At 37.2% G+C, this 14,199-nt stretch overlaps 2 protein-coding genes and 1 long non-coding RNA gene across 3 annotated transcripts; 1 reads left to right on the top strand and 2 right to left on the bottom strand.

The window, feature by feature from the left end:
• The first annotated feature begins 1,978 nt into the window (after window positions 1-1,978).
• LOC112558785 lies at window positions 1,979-3,485 on the top strand. Its single transcript, XM_025229447.1, has 2 exons — window positions 1,979-2,281; window positions 2,788-3,485. The coding sequence occupies exons 1-2, from the start codon at window positions 2,071-2,073 to the stop codon at window positions 3,039-3,041; spliced, it is 465 nt and encodes a 154-aa protein (XP_025085232.1). The 5' UTR covers window positions 1,979-2,070; the 3' UTR covers window positions 3,042-3,485.
• Window positions 3,486-3,618: 133 nt separating this feature from the next.
• On the bottom strand, window positions 3,619-6,334 carry LOC112558789. The gene is made up of 2 exons (XR_003098237.1): window positions 6,038-6,334; window positions 3,619-5,273 (listed from the first exon to the last, which is right to left on the bottom strand). It is a non-coding gene; the product is annotated as an uncharacterized LOC112558789 (long non-coding RNA).
• Window positions 6,335-7,116: 782 nt separating this feature from the next.
• LOC112558786 (jupiter microtubule associated homolog 1-like) lies at window positions 7,117-13,421 on the bottom strand. Its single transcript, XM_025229448.1, has 4 exons — window positions 13,266-13,421; window positions 11,972-12,153; window positions 9,907-9,977; window positions 7,117-8,905 (listed from the first exon to the last, which is right to left on the bottom strand). The coding sequence occupies exons 1-4, from the start codon at window positions 13,319-13,321 to the stop codon at window positions 8,762-8,764; spliced, it is 453 nt and encodes a 150-aa protein (XP_025085233.1). The 5' UTR covers window positions 13,322-13,421; the 3' UTR covers window positions 7,117-8,761.
• Between the last annotated feature and the right edge of the window lie 778 nt (window positions 13,422-14,199).

The raw sequence follows: 14,199 nt of genomic DNA, 5'->3' as shown, positions 1-14,199 counted from the left end.
GAAACTGGAATAAAAAAAGTATTTCCTGTGCTTAAAAAGTCTGACTGCAAATTTCAGCGTATTACTATGGGAAAACAAATGTGTGCTGTCCCATCCCATCCCATCCCATGGGACGTTTCCATTCCTATGGACAACACTGCGCGGCCATTTGAGAATACGCTGACGGAACTATTACTAAATGATATTCGTTTAGTCCAGAATAGCTGATTATTTAAATATTCATCAAGATTTGTCATTTCATTCATACGGAAATTTATAACCTTGGTTAGATGGGAAAGTCAAACGGAAATCGTTTTACTAAACTTCACGAACCTATAAAAATATATTCCCTAACATGAAAACTACCTCAATGTCGACAAATAATGTTCTGGTGAGTACTTGTAATAGGCACACACGGTACACCCGACAGGTCTTCCTTGTAACTGTTTGCATACGGTTTAAAAATGAAATCAAAGCTTGCTAAAATAGGTCTTTTTCTTTAAATGCGTGCGCGCGCTCGCGTGACTGAGAGACAAAGTTCGTTAGTAATTGTCCCAGTTATCTGCCTACTTACTTGCAGTCAAAACACAGCTGAGTAAAATGTACACACTGAAGCAGTAAGTTTGTGGAATTGCCTCTACTTTAGCTTTTTACTAGATCTTTCAGCTTGGTTTTTTCTGACAAAGCAATTTTTTATTAGACCGTGCGGAAGAAATATTACTACTGACTAAAGAACCCTATAATAAATACGATCTACAAATACTCTGGCTTGTCAGTGGTTGTGCACAGCGCGACTTTTCTTTTAAATTATTGAAGTCTTCATTTTGAATGAAGGAATACCTGAGACTTCAGGCTCAAATTTTTAAAAACAACATCAATCCTTATAAAGAAGCTATATTTGAGCATAGCGTTGTTTATTATTGATGTCAAGGTGTAAAGACAAAACACTCATCGCCCACAGTTCTTACTTGATGTCTCTGCAGGAAGTACACGTGGCAGACTCCAGTCAAAGACATCCTTGGCAATGACTTCCAGCTGGCAGACGAGTATCTCACCAGTCACGTGACAATCAAGGACATTCTGCTGCACAGGACAGGACTGTCCGCTCCCAGCATCCCGTTATTCGCTGGACTGCCGGACACAGTGACCAGAAAGAATTTTGCGAGGTACTTACAACAGTCTTGTCTGCCATTTCCCCCTCTATTCATGATCAGGATAAGTTAAAAGCTACATCTACTAAATATTTTATGACTGATATAGTATTGTTGTTGTTTCAACAGCTTATCATCAGTTAGACATTGTTGTTAAAATTACCGCTGTATCAGGAGTTAGGGTGTGTCTACAGCTGGCTTAACGATCTACCGGTGTCAGGACTGTTTCGTGACGAGTGGAACTACAACAACTGGATGTACGTACTGGCCGGGAGGGTCGCCGAGGTGATGGGCGGAGCATCCTGGGAGGAACTTCTCCACCAACGCATCTTTCAGCCTTTGCAGATGACTGACAGCCGGGTCATCGGGTACGATGTCGAGGTGGATGCGACAACTTCGCCTTGCCTTATGTTCAGCTCAGGAACGAATTGGTGCTGTCCGACCCAGTGATTTCCATGTAAGAAAGCGTGCAATAGAGTAGACAGCAAATTCTATCACCGTATACCAATACCATATTTTTATAAGTAGAGTTTGAAAAAAACACTCGTCTGGTTGGCAAGTAACATGGACGCCACCAACTGCTATAAAAATAACAAGTAAGCTGAGCTACCTAAAATCATAGACATTGTATCTAAACCTTAGCCTTATTTCTATCATCAAGCTAAAAATTAGTTTTCACTTTGCTATGAACTTTTTCGTAATTATTATTTTTAATCTGACGAATATATACTATTGGTCGTCTTGTAGCCATGAAGGATTTTTTTTCATTGCTTCAGAGAAAAATCTCTCCGAAATCTAAAGTGTAATTTTCCTACAAAAACAGTTAATTACCTATTAATCACCTCTGTAATGGTGGATTTTAAAGGAATCCTTTTCATGTATTTATTGTAGCATTCATCCATGTGAACCAGCTGGAGCGATTGCCTCTTCAGCTGACGACATGGCGAAGTGGTTATCTTGGCATCTGCGAGGAGGGGTAACTTCAGATGGCAACATCATTATCAACGGGACAACACTTGCAGACATGTACAAGCCACATGTCATCTTGTCTGCAGAGACTTTAAACACTCATTATGTCTTCAAGCCACAGTTTCCACATACCTACCTGACCTTTGGCTACGGCTATGCTTGGACAACCTCTTCCTACAAGGGTGAGCTTTCCAGAGACATGGATTTTCTGTCTTTGCATAAGGTACTTTAGGAAACAACACTGGGGCAAGACATGACAGTCTCGTAGAATTCCAGCATCTCATATCATACAGTCATAAGGTCAATGGATGGTATTGCCTTGGGCTCCAAAATAGTGTTAGATTTTCTGTGGATAGAAGATAGAGCATTTTCTGAGCAGCACACAGCTACGGTCCTGGGTAATTCTACTCCGTAGCAGGTAACAGAACTTTAATACTGATTGGTTGTTGTATTTAACACTATCAGCAATTGAGACTACATCAAAGTGAGCCCTTTAAACAGGTGCTATAGCTGGAAAGAAATTTATGTGACAACCCAAGATCTGAGCATACAACCCAATGTGGTATGACTACTTTTTCTTCTAGCAACTTCAGTTTCAAATACCATACTGCATTTTTAACTAATTAAGAATTAATATGCTCTACATGTAAAAGATCTAATTTTGCTGTTTCTATATCAACATCTAAAGGTTACTCGGTGGTTGGACATGGAGGAAAAATTCACAGTTACGCTTCCTACTTGCATTTGTTAAGAGACCTTGACCTTGGTATCTTCATCAGCAACAATGGTCCAGGTAATCAGAACGCATGGTTCACTTTATACGAGATCTTCTTCTACATTGTGGACCTTTTACTACAAGAAATGCCATGGGTAAATACTGCAAATGCCTGTCAATATCCTGCACCATGGCTGAAAACTAACAGGTCAGACACCTCCAAATGATGAAGTTATTGTCCATGGGTGCATTAAAAACCCTAAAGATTTCTTGGGAGTTTACAGGAACAGATTATTTGGAGATATTGTCATAACTCAAAATCAAAGCAGTGAAATGTTTGTGGAATATGGCCATATAAAAGGCAAACTTCATAAAACAAATGACCGCCATGTTCTGATGATGGAATTCTATGGTTCCTTGGAGTTTTTATCAGATTTAGGAATGAGGTATCTAAACATGACCTTCACAAAGGCAGATGAGAGTGGAAAGTACCATGAACTTCTGCTCAGGTACCCTACACCACTTCCACCAGATACTTCAATTTATTCACGAATAGCAGATTGTTTTGTTGTTTCAGCTTAGTGCACCAATGGTAGTTCAGAAACATCTTCTTATTTACTTCTGGTTTGATGGTTCATTGTGTTTTGATACAAATCCTTGTAATCAGAAGTCTATGAAAGTAAAAGGAACAAGAATATAAATGTTGAGGATTTTTAGTGCTTGCTGCATGACATGCTCCATTTGCAGATTTACTTGCAAAGAATGATTCTGGATATATGTTAACAAACTAAACTTCTTTTCATATTCATTTTCTATGAAATTTGTTTTATTTACAAACATGACATGAAATAAACTTTTATTAACATCTTAAATGACAGTCTCCCAATAATTATACAGCTTTATATTGCCATGTTTAACCGAATCAGTTACTACTATTTCGAAAATAAAGCCTTTTGCAAAGCATGATTGAGCATCAGTACTGGGTAGTAAATTACTTACAATGAAGCATTAAAAGTAGGAACGGTTTGAGTCACCATTTAAAACTATGAGAAGCCAATACGGCATATGGTGGGATTAATTGAAAACAACAACTGCTGGAACAGCCAGAATTATTTAGACATTTACATAGCATATCTTCAGCATCCAAAACAGCAGTTGAAGATTAATTTTATAGTTCTTCTCTATGACAGCACAACACAATAATAAGACAAATCAGGCTACTTTTGCATTTTCACCCAACTTCATAAGCAGTACAAGTGTGAATCTTTATTATTCATGAAATGCACTCTCACATTAAATGACTTCTACATAAAAAGAAATAATGGACATATTTAAACTTTGATTTACTGGTAAAACTTGAAATTTGTATTTCTGAGAATCTCATGTGATAATGCAATCACATTATTACAAAAAAAAATGTAGTTTCTTGGGTGGTTCATGGTGCAGTGGCAGAAGCACCTATCATCCCAACGGAATAATGCATTGTAGGTTTGCATTTTGGTTCAAACATCCATCCACCTGTTTACTGGTCAGATCATTGGTGGTTTTTATCCAGGTACTTTAGTTTCCTCTGTCCTGTCTTTGTGATCATGTACGTGCTGGGTTGTACTGTGTGCATGCTTTTCATTAGTGAGATATTCAATACTGAGACATGTCCTACATTTCCATAGGTTAAAAAGGTCATTGGAATGAAATATTTAAGACCGTGCTCTTCTCAGGACCATCTTTGTAAGGATGATGCTCAAGTCTTTTCTCTCGCTGCCTTACTTTCCCCAACCCCATAAGGAGTCAGGTACCCAGCAGGGGACAATACACTATGCCACACTGTTACTGAGCCAGCTACTATGCAAGCCTCAGAAGCCAGTGTTTTAACCCATCTGTCCACTTCTCCATCAAAATTATGATTTTCTGACACTGATCTATTCAATGGACCCAGGAGACTTACCGGGTAATGTTCTATTGCATTAATGCTATTGCTTAATTCTGAGTGACCAAACGTTGCAGAATAACTATAGTTGTGACAGGTCCAGTGTGTAAACACAGAACTCTATCGTGATTAAAACCTCTCATAAAATTGCTGCTAATTCTTTCAAAAGAAAAGTCAAAACCCAGATAGGATTCTGGACACTCATTCTGTGATGATGGTCATATGATTATTGCATTATTTCCATTTCTCCCTTACCACGTTTGGCATATATACCAGAATGCAGTTCTTAAAGTGTTTAGCATCTGCTAGGTTTCCCCGAGTCAGAAGTATACCAAATCGTTTTGAAAGTGTTTGACATACATTATAGGCATCAACCAATCACTGGTGTTCCAACGACCTTCCCTTCTGAGTTAATAAATATCTTGACTCGGTCCAGTCTCCTTGTGGACGTACTTTGAGTACCATCTCGAACAACTTGCACCATAATGTGGGGGTAATCTTTCCGAATGCACTCAGAGGCCTCTTGCCAGGGCTAAAAAGAAAAGCAGAATTAAAATACTTCTGATTTCTGCAATTTTATTATAACCCTAGCAGCACGGAATGCCAAAAAAACATGGTTGAATTGCCCCTGGGGATCAATAAAGTTCTTTTGTATTGTATGGGTTCCCCTCTTGAGGAGCATGGGTCCTATTACTCCTATGTATATACTTTCTATTTTTGGGAATTTTGTGCTGCTAGGGAATTTACAAGTTCTATGAAAACTATACAGCCATGCACCGCATAACGATGTTTTGCTCTACGACAGACCGCATATTTAAAGGTGGTACCAGATTATAATGGGGAGGAAAAATTCCTATTGACTATAGTGACACTTCAACTATTGCACCGTCCAATTACTCGGTACGTATATTGTTGTGATGATTTGTAGTTACCTATTGCACTGCCAGTCATATGCAAGTATAGCACATACAATTATAAACAGTACCTAATGCTTGATGTTAATAGATATCTTAGTATAAGTACACTCCTTAATGTTCGCACAAAGACCAATTTAAAAATCGCATACAGGCGCATTTCTCTTGTGTCGTTTGAATGAATACTCTTTAACGAACTTGAACCCATTCGCACACACACACAGACTCGTATTTCTTTTTATCTCTTTTCAAAATAAACGCAAAACCTTAGAAAGTTTGGATTTTTAAAGAAAAAGGTTGGTGGCTGACTGAAACGTCTGGAATTTGCCGTCAGAGGCTCATCTCGCAACGAATCGTTCATTCATTCTGTTACATGCCGTACCCTTTCTTTCAGCTCTGGCCATGCTTCACGAGACATAATCCCTTTCCATTCGAGATGACATCCTCACTTTTTCCTCAAAGCGATAAAAGAATGTACATGTACATTGTGGAGAGTCTTCCTGTTATTATTAATTCAGAAATTGAGTGTGACGTCATCAAAACATGTGTAGAGGACAGCTAGCGTTCGGTCGCTCAGTCACCGGTCATTTCATAATATCAGGTATTCTCAATGAAGCCATACGTTGCTTAAACACGATACATATGCAAGCTCAGTCGCCTATTTCCAACAGTGCCATGCGAACAAGTTCAGCTACCATTTTACTGCGCAAAAATGGCCGTGGGCAGGTCATTTCGCCCCACAGTCGAGGTCGATTCGTCCCAGCAATGTCCATTTCGCCCGAAAACCGAAAAGTCAAATATGGTCCTAACCCCAAAAGTCGAGTCAGTCACCAATGAAACACGTAGCTTTTCTATTAACATCAAATATTACCACAAGAATCATACGTTGTTTGAGCAATATAGCTCAGCAGCATATTTTAAACAGCCTCGTACGCGACTAACTTTAGCCACCACTCAATTACTAAAGAAAAACGGCCGCTTGGCAAAAATAATGAAGATATAACGTATTTTACCATAGATAACAAACGTGATTTTCTCTTTAAGCAATCTTTTAAATAAAAATTTTTTTCATCACTTTAGAATTTGTAGTTTTATTTTTTTTTCTTTGGTCTATTATTAATATTACATCCCGAACTTAGACATCTGTGATTATAATTATGCAAGGACGTTGATCGGGCACATCATATACCAGTGGACCGACACCACCGTCGTCGTAAAACCCACTTCCAAAAGAGGTTGAAAAAATGTGCTATATAAATTCACATTATTATTAATTTATAGTTGTGCTGTATTTATTTAAACCGTCACAGGCTCAAAAGATTCGTCCTTTTGGGTCTGGGACGATTTGACTTATTAGTCTTGGGACGATGTGGACATAGAATATATGACCGTAATGGAAGGGAGGTTTTAAGCATCTGAAGAAAATCATGTTTCTCAAGTCACAAAAAACAAATCTCAAAAAAGCTTGCACAAGCTGTTTATTGTTTTTAACTTTATACACCATTAAAAAAAACTGCAGTATATGCTTATTGCAACAACAAAAAAAAAGAAAAAAAAAGAAACCCTTATACAAGCTGCTTTGATTTTAGAGACTAAAAAAAAAGTGAAATCTTAGAAAAATGCATGGTATCTGAAAAGATAACAAGCAGGTTGACACTGGTGAAGACATTTACTTGTAAAATAGTACGATAAACTGTTACAAAGAACATCCAGGATTTCCAGCAGCATATGTGCTTGAAAAAAAAAATTTCGAAGATTTTTGTACCAGCATGTGTGAGTAGATTTGTAGTAGGTTCTTCAATGGACAAATCCACAAAAAACTCTTAGAAGAAAAGCTGTACCAAATATTTTACATATAAAAATCACACAAGTAAAAAAATAAATGTTAGACATAGAAGCCTTTCCTAATCTTTACAATTCAATGGAGAAGTCAGAACCCTAAAGTGAATAATCATTCCAATGGCACTGCAAAATGATACAAAAATACATGCGAAAATGAACAGACGTTACTCTGTACACAATATCAAGTTCAGAATTAGGTTTTAAATAAAAGAAACTATAGTAAGCACAAACTACAGATGTTGATGCTAGCAACACAAACATGCAACAACATGGCAACAAAAACATTTGTCCCCCTCCTTGTAGCCTGAACATGAAGCATCTCTTTTTTTTAACTATGACCTCAATTAACATTATATCCCTAAATTGTAAGCAGTGCTCAATACACGCTTGATACCTAATAAACATAGCCAATACTGGCTCTGCTGCACACAGGAATGCTAAATGTCAGTAATGCATCAGGCCTTGGTATTAATCACTTTATAAACTGTCATGCTCTACCCAATGTCAAGTGACTGAGTGCACACGCTTCAAGTGTGACAATGACAAGTGCATTATGATTACTTATGCAGGACAAGCCTTTCAGAACACCAACTTTGTTATTTGGTGATGGACACAATACAGTAACAACAGTTTATCTAAAATGCATGCAGGACAAAAACCACACAAAATAATTTTCAGCAATGTGCATTACCAACACTGCTCTTGGATGAAAGAAATTCATTTCTTCTTCAACTTAATGTTTTAGTACCAGTGGTCAGATCTGTGTTCCATATTTTGTTGTTTCTTTTTTGTCCTTACACACAAAGGTGGAAATGAAGGAAAAAGATATCAGTGCTAAGCACAGTTTAGAATATCTGTTTATTTATTCATTATGCAGAAAAATGAATTACTGCTGCTGACTCCTTCTGTCTTGTGCATTTTTCAAACAGATGTTAATAGACTAATAAAGGGCATATGGGATGAAAAAAGGAGAAATTTTTATCAAAGTGACTTTGTATCCGCTGCTTATTAGTCTTCCATGATGCCACAGTGAAGCTGCTTTTGTTTCTTACAACTGGGTCCTCTATGCTATCACAGAATACCTTTCTCTCAGATCTCCAAAAAGTTATAAAAAGTTAGAGATCCCAACATTTGCACCATAACTCAATGACAACATCTGTGGCAGAAGTTGATTTAAACAGCCAACAGAAGACAATCATCATGAGGTTTTACACACCTCAATTCAAGATGTGTTCAGCAACTTAGCCCCTTTCAAGCAGTAGATCTACCACAGCTTATGGGTTTTGCCACCAGGTGGGTTGGTGACACGAGAGGATGTGTGCACATTCTGGGCCTTTCCCTCCTTGACCTGAAACTCACCATCTGAATATGGCAGAGGTGGTTGTTCCTTTTGTGGCTTTGGTGGCTCCTAGGAAGATACACATAAAAAAAGATGCTAATAAGAGACTGGGCCTGCTGTACAAATCTAAAAAACTTTACTGAAGACAAGGAACGATTTCTACAATGGACCAGCAACCCCAGTGAACTAGTACAAAAGACAGTAATGAGATTTGACATACATACATTGAATGTTTAATCTTACAATTTTGGTTATTCCAAATAAAACAGCAGCAATGTTACAGCAGTTGAATGTCTACACATAAAACTATATTTTTTCAGAGCATATGATCCCCTTTAGCAGAATATTTGCAATCTAGATGCAATTTTTGAATCCTCTGGTGGAAGCCATGTCTATTCTCCCCTGCAGTCTAAATACACAATATAACCCAGGTTTTTGTGGCTTTTTTAATTTAAAAAAAAGGATTCCAATAAATATGGCTATTAATTACATAGCTCTGAAATTTCTGTTGTTGAAAATTCAGGATTTAAAATCATTTCGTTTTATACTTGAAAATTTGTTTCTAACATACACATACTTTACCCATATGCACATCACCCTACATATAATGACAATGAGTTGTATGTCTGCACTGTGTGGACACTCCAGCTGTGACCTGCACGGCGAGAGTCGGCCACAATTTGCCAGCTCCATAATCTTTACTGTATCTGGGTTTGGGGAAGGACACAGCCACCCACAGACAATGTGCCCTAGGGTTTCCCAGAATTTATGTTATGTTAAAAAACTCCAAAAATTACTGTTTTCTCTCAACTAGCCCTTTGAAGTTTTAAAGCTTACTTCTGATTATCAGACAATGAATAGTATACTTGAGTTAATATACTAAGCAACTCCACCTGGAAGCCCCCAGGTAACCTTCCAGTCCCAAACCCAGATGAAGGAGGGTTGGGCATGGGGCTAACAACCCCACCCCACAAAACTACCCCTGCTTCCAACTGCTACTGACGGCAGATACCAAAATTCATTCGATGATCTAAATATAATCTAAGTTAAATTCCATGTTTAGAACCTACCTTTACATTCAGTGCATGATGGGTTGGCACAAGGTCTTTATAGTCAGCACCAGTTATTGGGTTGTATGAGCCTGACGACATACAAACATCTACACATTGTGGTTAAAATCAATTATTACAACTGACAAGTATTATATGAAACGTAAAGAAGAAGCAGAAAGCATTATCAATGCAACAAATTTTGAGGCTTAGCATTAACTCAATAAACTGAACACATTACCAATACTACACGAAATGCATTGGTATGTTATGCTCCTAATATTTTTTTAACTGCCTTGAATTACATCAAATTTATATAGCTTATTTGTGAAACATATTTAGGAACTTCATGAATACTGTTTGAATTTCTACATCAAAATCTAAAACCTAGTTATTGATAACCAATAGCATAAATAAACTGAGTGAACATATCAATGCATTTTTTAACAAACAATTCTGAACACATCTGAAAGTAACTCAAACATGCATTGCAAATGTTGAAAAATCTATGACATGAATGGCAATGCATAAAATAGCTTTTTATTCTAACTTCTTCAATATCACTGACTAAAGATAACATAATAAACTACAGCTTTCACACTTGCACATACATAAATCAAGTTGCATAGAAGCACAAAATCTAGTGTCATATGCTCAAATGGTATGAAGGATAGTGAATATATCTTGATAAGAGCCACAGAAAGCATATACTCTGCATTCTCTTCTCATCAATGCTGCCAGTAGTTGTAGTACTTTTGAAGTATTCCTAGAATATTTTATGGAACACAACCAATGTTATAATGCACACTTTGTAATTCACTACAAATTACAAAATTAAGCGATGTACAGTCAAGCCATGCATGGTAAAGCTCAAAGAAAAAGCAAAATGCGGATTAAACTGAACTGCGTGCATAAGAGAATCCAGGTTACATTAGGATGATGCTTAGCAAGAACGTTAGTTCAGGGAAGAAAGGAGAATGGACTGACAGTATAAGCCCACAAAAAAAGCCAGCTAATGTACGAAACTATATAAAAAAGGGAGACAGCCTAATGCAAAGAAAATAGTGCACTCATGCATTTGTATTGCTACAATAAGACTGGATAGAATACAGATGGCACCATGCAGTGCAACAGCCCAGCGGTCAGATGGCATCAAATGATGCGACAAAATGAAATACCTTCGATTCCTTGACTTTTACGCTTATCATGTGACAGCACAGAGCCACTTCCTTATATGCAGAGCCAGCATTTGTTCACTTTATGTATTACACTGCCATCAAAGCAGCAGATTCCATTTCTTTTTTTAACAATCCCTGCTTTTTTTTTTTTGTTTAAAAATCTTTGTGGAAAGAGCTAATCTGCTTTGAGGAAATTCTTCTAAATTATACATGATGGCATTAGGAAACCAGCTGATGATCATTTATGCCGATAGGGGGAAATGTGTAAAGCCTGCACATAAAAACTACATTGATATATATCTCCCATCTCAGCAAACAGAAAAAAAAAACACTAGTTAGATAATTCTGGCAGACTCACCACTCAAACCCAAACTTTACTATTTTTTTTTTATTGCTTTAAAAGATCTAGTCTTTTTTACCCTTCTTGGTCACTTCCTTTTTAAGATGCATTCATTTTTTCCCAAACTTTTTACTTTCAAAACTTATTTAGCTGTATAAGATTTCAGTTCTCAATAAAGTGATGTTAGCATGATGTGATGATTATTTTTTTGACAGTGCTTGAAAGTCTCCTTTTTTTTTTTTAAATGAAAAATATAAGAGGATGTTATGAAATTTAAAGAAATTTAAAACTGAGAGATTAACTAGCCCATACCCCGTCCTTTGCCAGAGTATCTACCACTAGAATGGCCAGGTGTGGTGCAAAGGAAGCCTTCACCCTGTGCAGAGATATCATCTCCAAAGATATTGAAGTGAGTATCACCACCTTTTCGCTGCTGCTCTGTGCTCTGTGAGTCAGCACCTCCAAAAAGATTAGAGTAAGTGTCAACCTGCTGGCTGGCACTTGTGCACTTTGGCTGAAACAGGGGAAGAACCAGGGTCCCCAAATAAACGGTTGAAAGAATCATCACCATCTCTTGCTGTCCGGTTCCTGCCTGCACTGTTGTCCCGATCTGAGCCATGGCCTGTGTCAGTTTTTCCAAAGACTCCAGAATCAGTGGGCTTCTTGGTTCCTGCTTTTGGCTTTGCTGCAGAGGCTGAAGCTTCGGCCCCAAAAATGTTACTGGATCCTCCCCCTGGTGGCTTCAAAACCCTATACGTAAAACAAGAAACAAATTATAAGATTTTCAGGGTGGTAAGGATTTTGTAGAAGGGACAATAAAATGTTTAAGCATGACAACAGAGGTTATGGGTTGTTTCAGCTTAAAATATATGCACAGGTATTTAATGATTACTTCCCAGAAAAAGCTACCAAATAAAATGTATAATTCATGTGTATGTGTGAGAAAGAGAGAGAGATCATTTGTCCTCTTTTAAGAATATAAAATAAAATGAAGATCATGCAAACTAGTTAATGGAGATAGTCAATTACTATGACACATTTTATGGCACACATCAGGTATATTATTCAAAGATCACCACAGACTGCCAGCCACTGAATCGTGGTCCTATTTCTTATTCTGTGCTGTTTCTCTTATTACTGAAACAATCAATGCCTATTAATTCTTTCAAATGCAGCAATTTTAAAAACACAAAGATCTGTCACCATGAAACTCATTTCATTGGTGTCATATAGCCCATTGATATGCACACTAAAATAGAAACAAGACTGATCTACATTAAATTCTGTGCATTGTCCTACTTTAACCTAGAAGAAATCCCATGAAAATAATCAAATATTGCTCTATCACGTGTTTGTGCTACAAAAAAAAGAGAGAGAGAGAGAAATCGATTCAAAAATTTAAAATTTCGGTATTTTCCGTGAACCTTCGATAGATGGTTGTTACTCAGAAAGCATTTTACTGAAACTTTTTCCTCGCTTTCTTTTAATGAATCGAGCATCTCAAGACAGTTTCATATTAACGAGTTGGACCAGATAAATACTGACCAGATTGACCACCGGATCTAAAAAAGGAAAGAATTACTAATAATTTGCTTATAATGATCTTTCTGAAATAGTTATTTCGTCAATAAGATAATACAAAATATTGTCTACAAATATTCAACTTTGGAAATTTGCTTCGCTAAACCCTTGAACGCGAAGGCACGGGCTTTTTAAATTATTTATGTTTCGTGCTTTGCTTGTGCGAAACGGTTCGACCTATGGCGACGCCACAGAGAGTGATCCGCTGCAAGGAAATTACAACGAATTTGAAGCAAAATACAATCTTTGAACACACATATGCAAATTGATTTAAAAAATACCTAGACGTTGGTTTAGCATCCTCGTTTAGTCCACTAAATGTAGAAGTCGTGGTCATCTTCGCGCTTCTTCCCTTGCAAAAATCTCAACTGAACCAACGAGTGCACACTTTCTTCTCTCTCTGCAAAAAGAATCAATGATGTCATCGCAGACACCGGAAGAACTTTGGGTACAAACAAAATCGGAAAACTGTCGGGGAAAATGAATAGTGAATACAAATAGAAGCGTTTGGTCTGAGTTATTTTTGAGTTTTGTCAATTTTTCAAAATCTAAATGTGGTATTTAAACCTCCTTATTATCTAGTGAATAAAACTTAGGACGAATGTGTGGCCAGTGCAAGCCTAAGCGATTATTTTTAAAGGGTGTCTAGAAATAAATCCTTTGTAACTGGTTTTAGTCTTCTTTTGCTAAATGGGTTCAACAGATTGATTTTCACCACACTCAACAGCCCTTTAAAAACGTAATAAGGTATTTCCCATATTCTATAAGGTGAATTCCAATCACATGATGTGTTGGCCAATCAAAATAAGGGTTTCCCTGTTTGGATTCCCGCCACCTTGGTGACCCCACCTCTCAAACCTTACACGACGTAGTCTCTCGATATTTTCTTGCAGGCTAAGACATTCTTTTTTTAAAAAAAATAACGTGTGCGCTGTGTAAACGGAAAGATCTGACATTCCCCTAGTTCCAGAAGAACTCTTTCTGTAAAGTGACCCACTGTATCGTTATTTTCTTTAAAATTCTGTAAGAAATCGCTATGCAACTGCGCACTTATACAGAAAACGTTAAGATCAGACTGTTTTTGACAGGTATGCAAGACGACCATCATTTTGAGTCTATGTCATTGTAAAGTTGTTTCTGATAAAGTGATTAGTGTTAAATTGATAGGGAACCGTGGTAGGTACTGAACATTGTGACTTCTATTATGACACTTTT

This window comes from Pomacea canaliculata, linkage group LG3, assembly GCF_003073045.1.
Source record: "Pomacea canaliculata isolate SZHN2017 linkage group LG3, ASM307304v1, whole genome shotgun sequence".
Classification (NCBI taxonomy): Eukaryota; Metazoa; Mollusca; class Gastropoda; order Architaenioglossa; family Ampullariidae; genus Pomacea; species Pomacea canaliculata.
The sequence above is the reverse complement of the archived record's forward strand: the minus strand, read 5'-3'. Positions and strand labels throughout refer to the sequence as shown.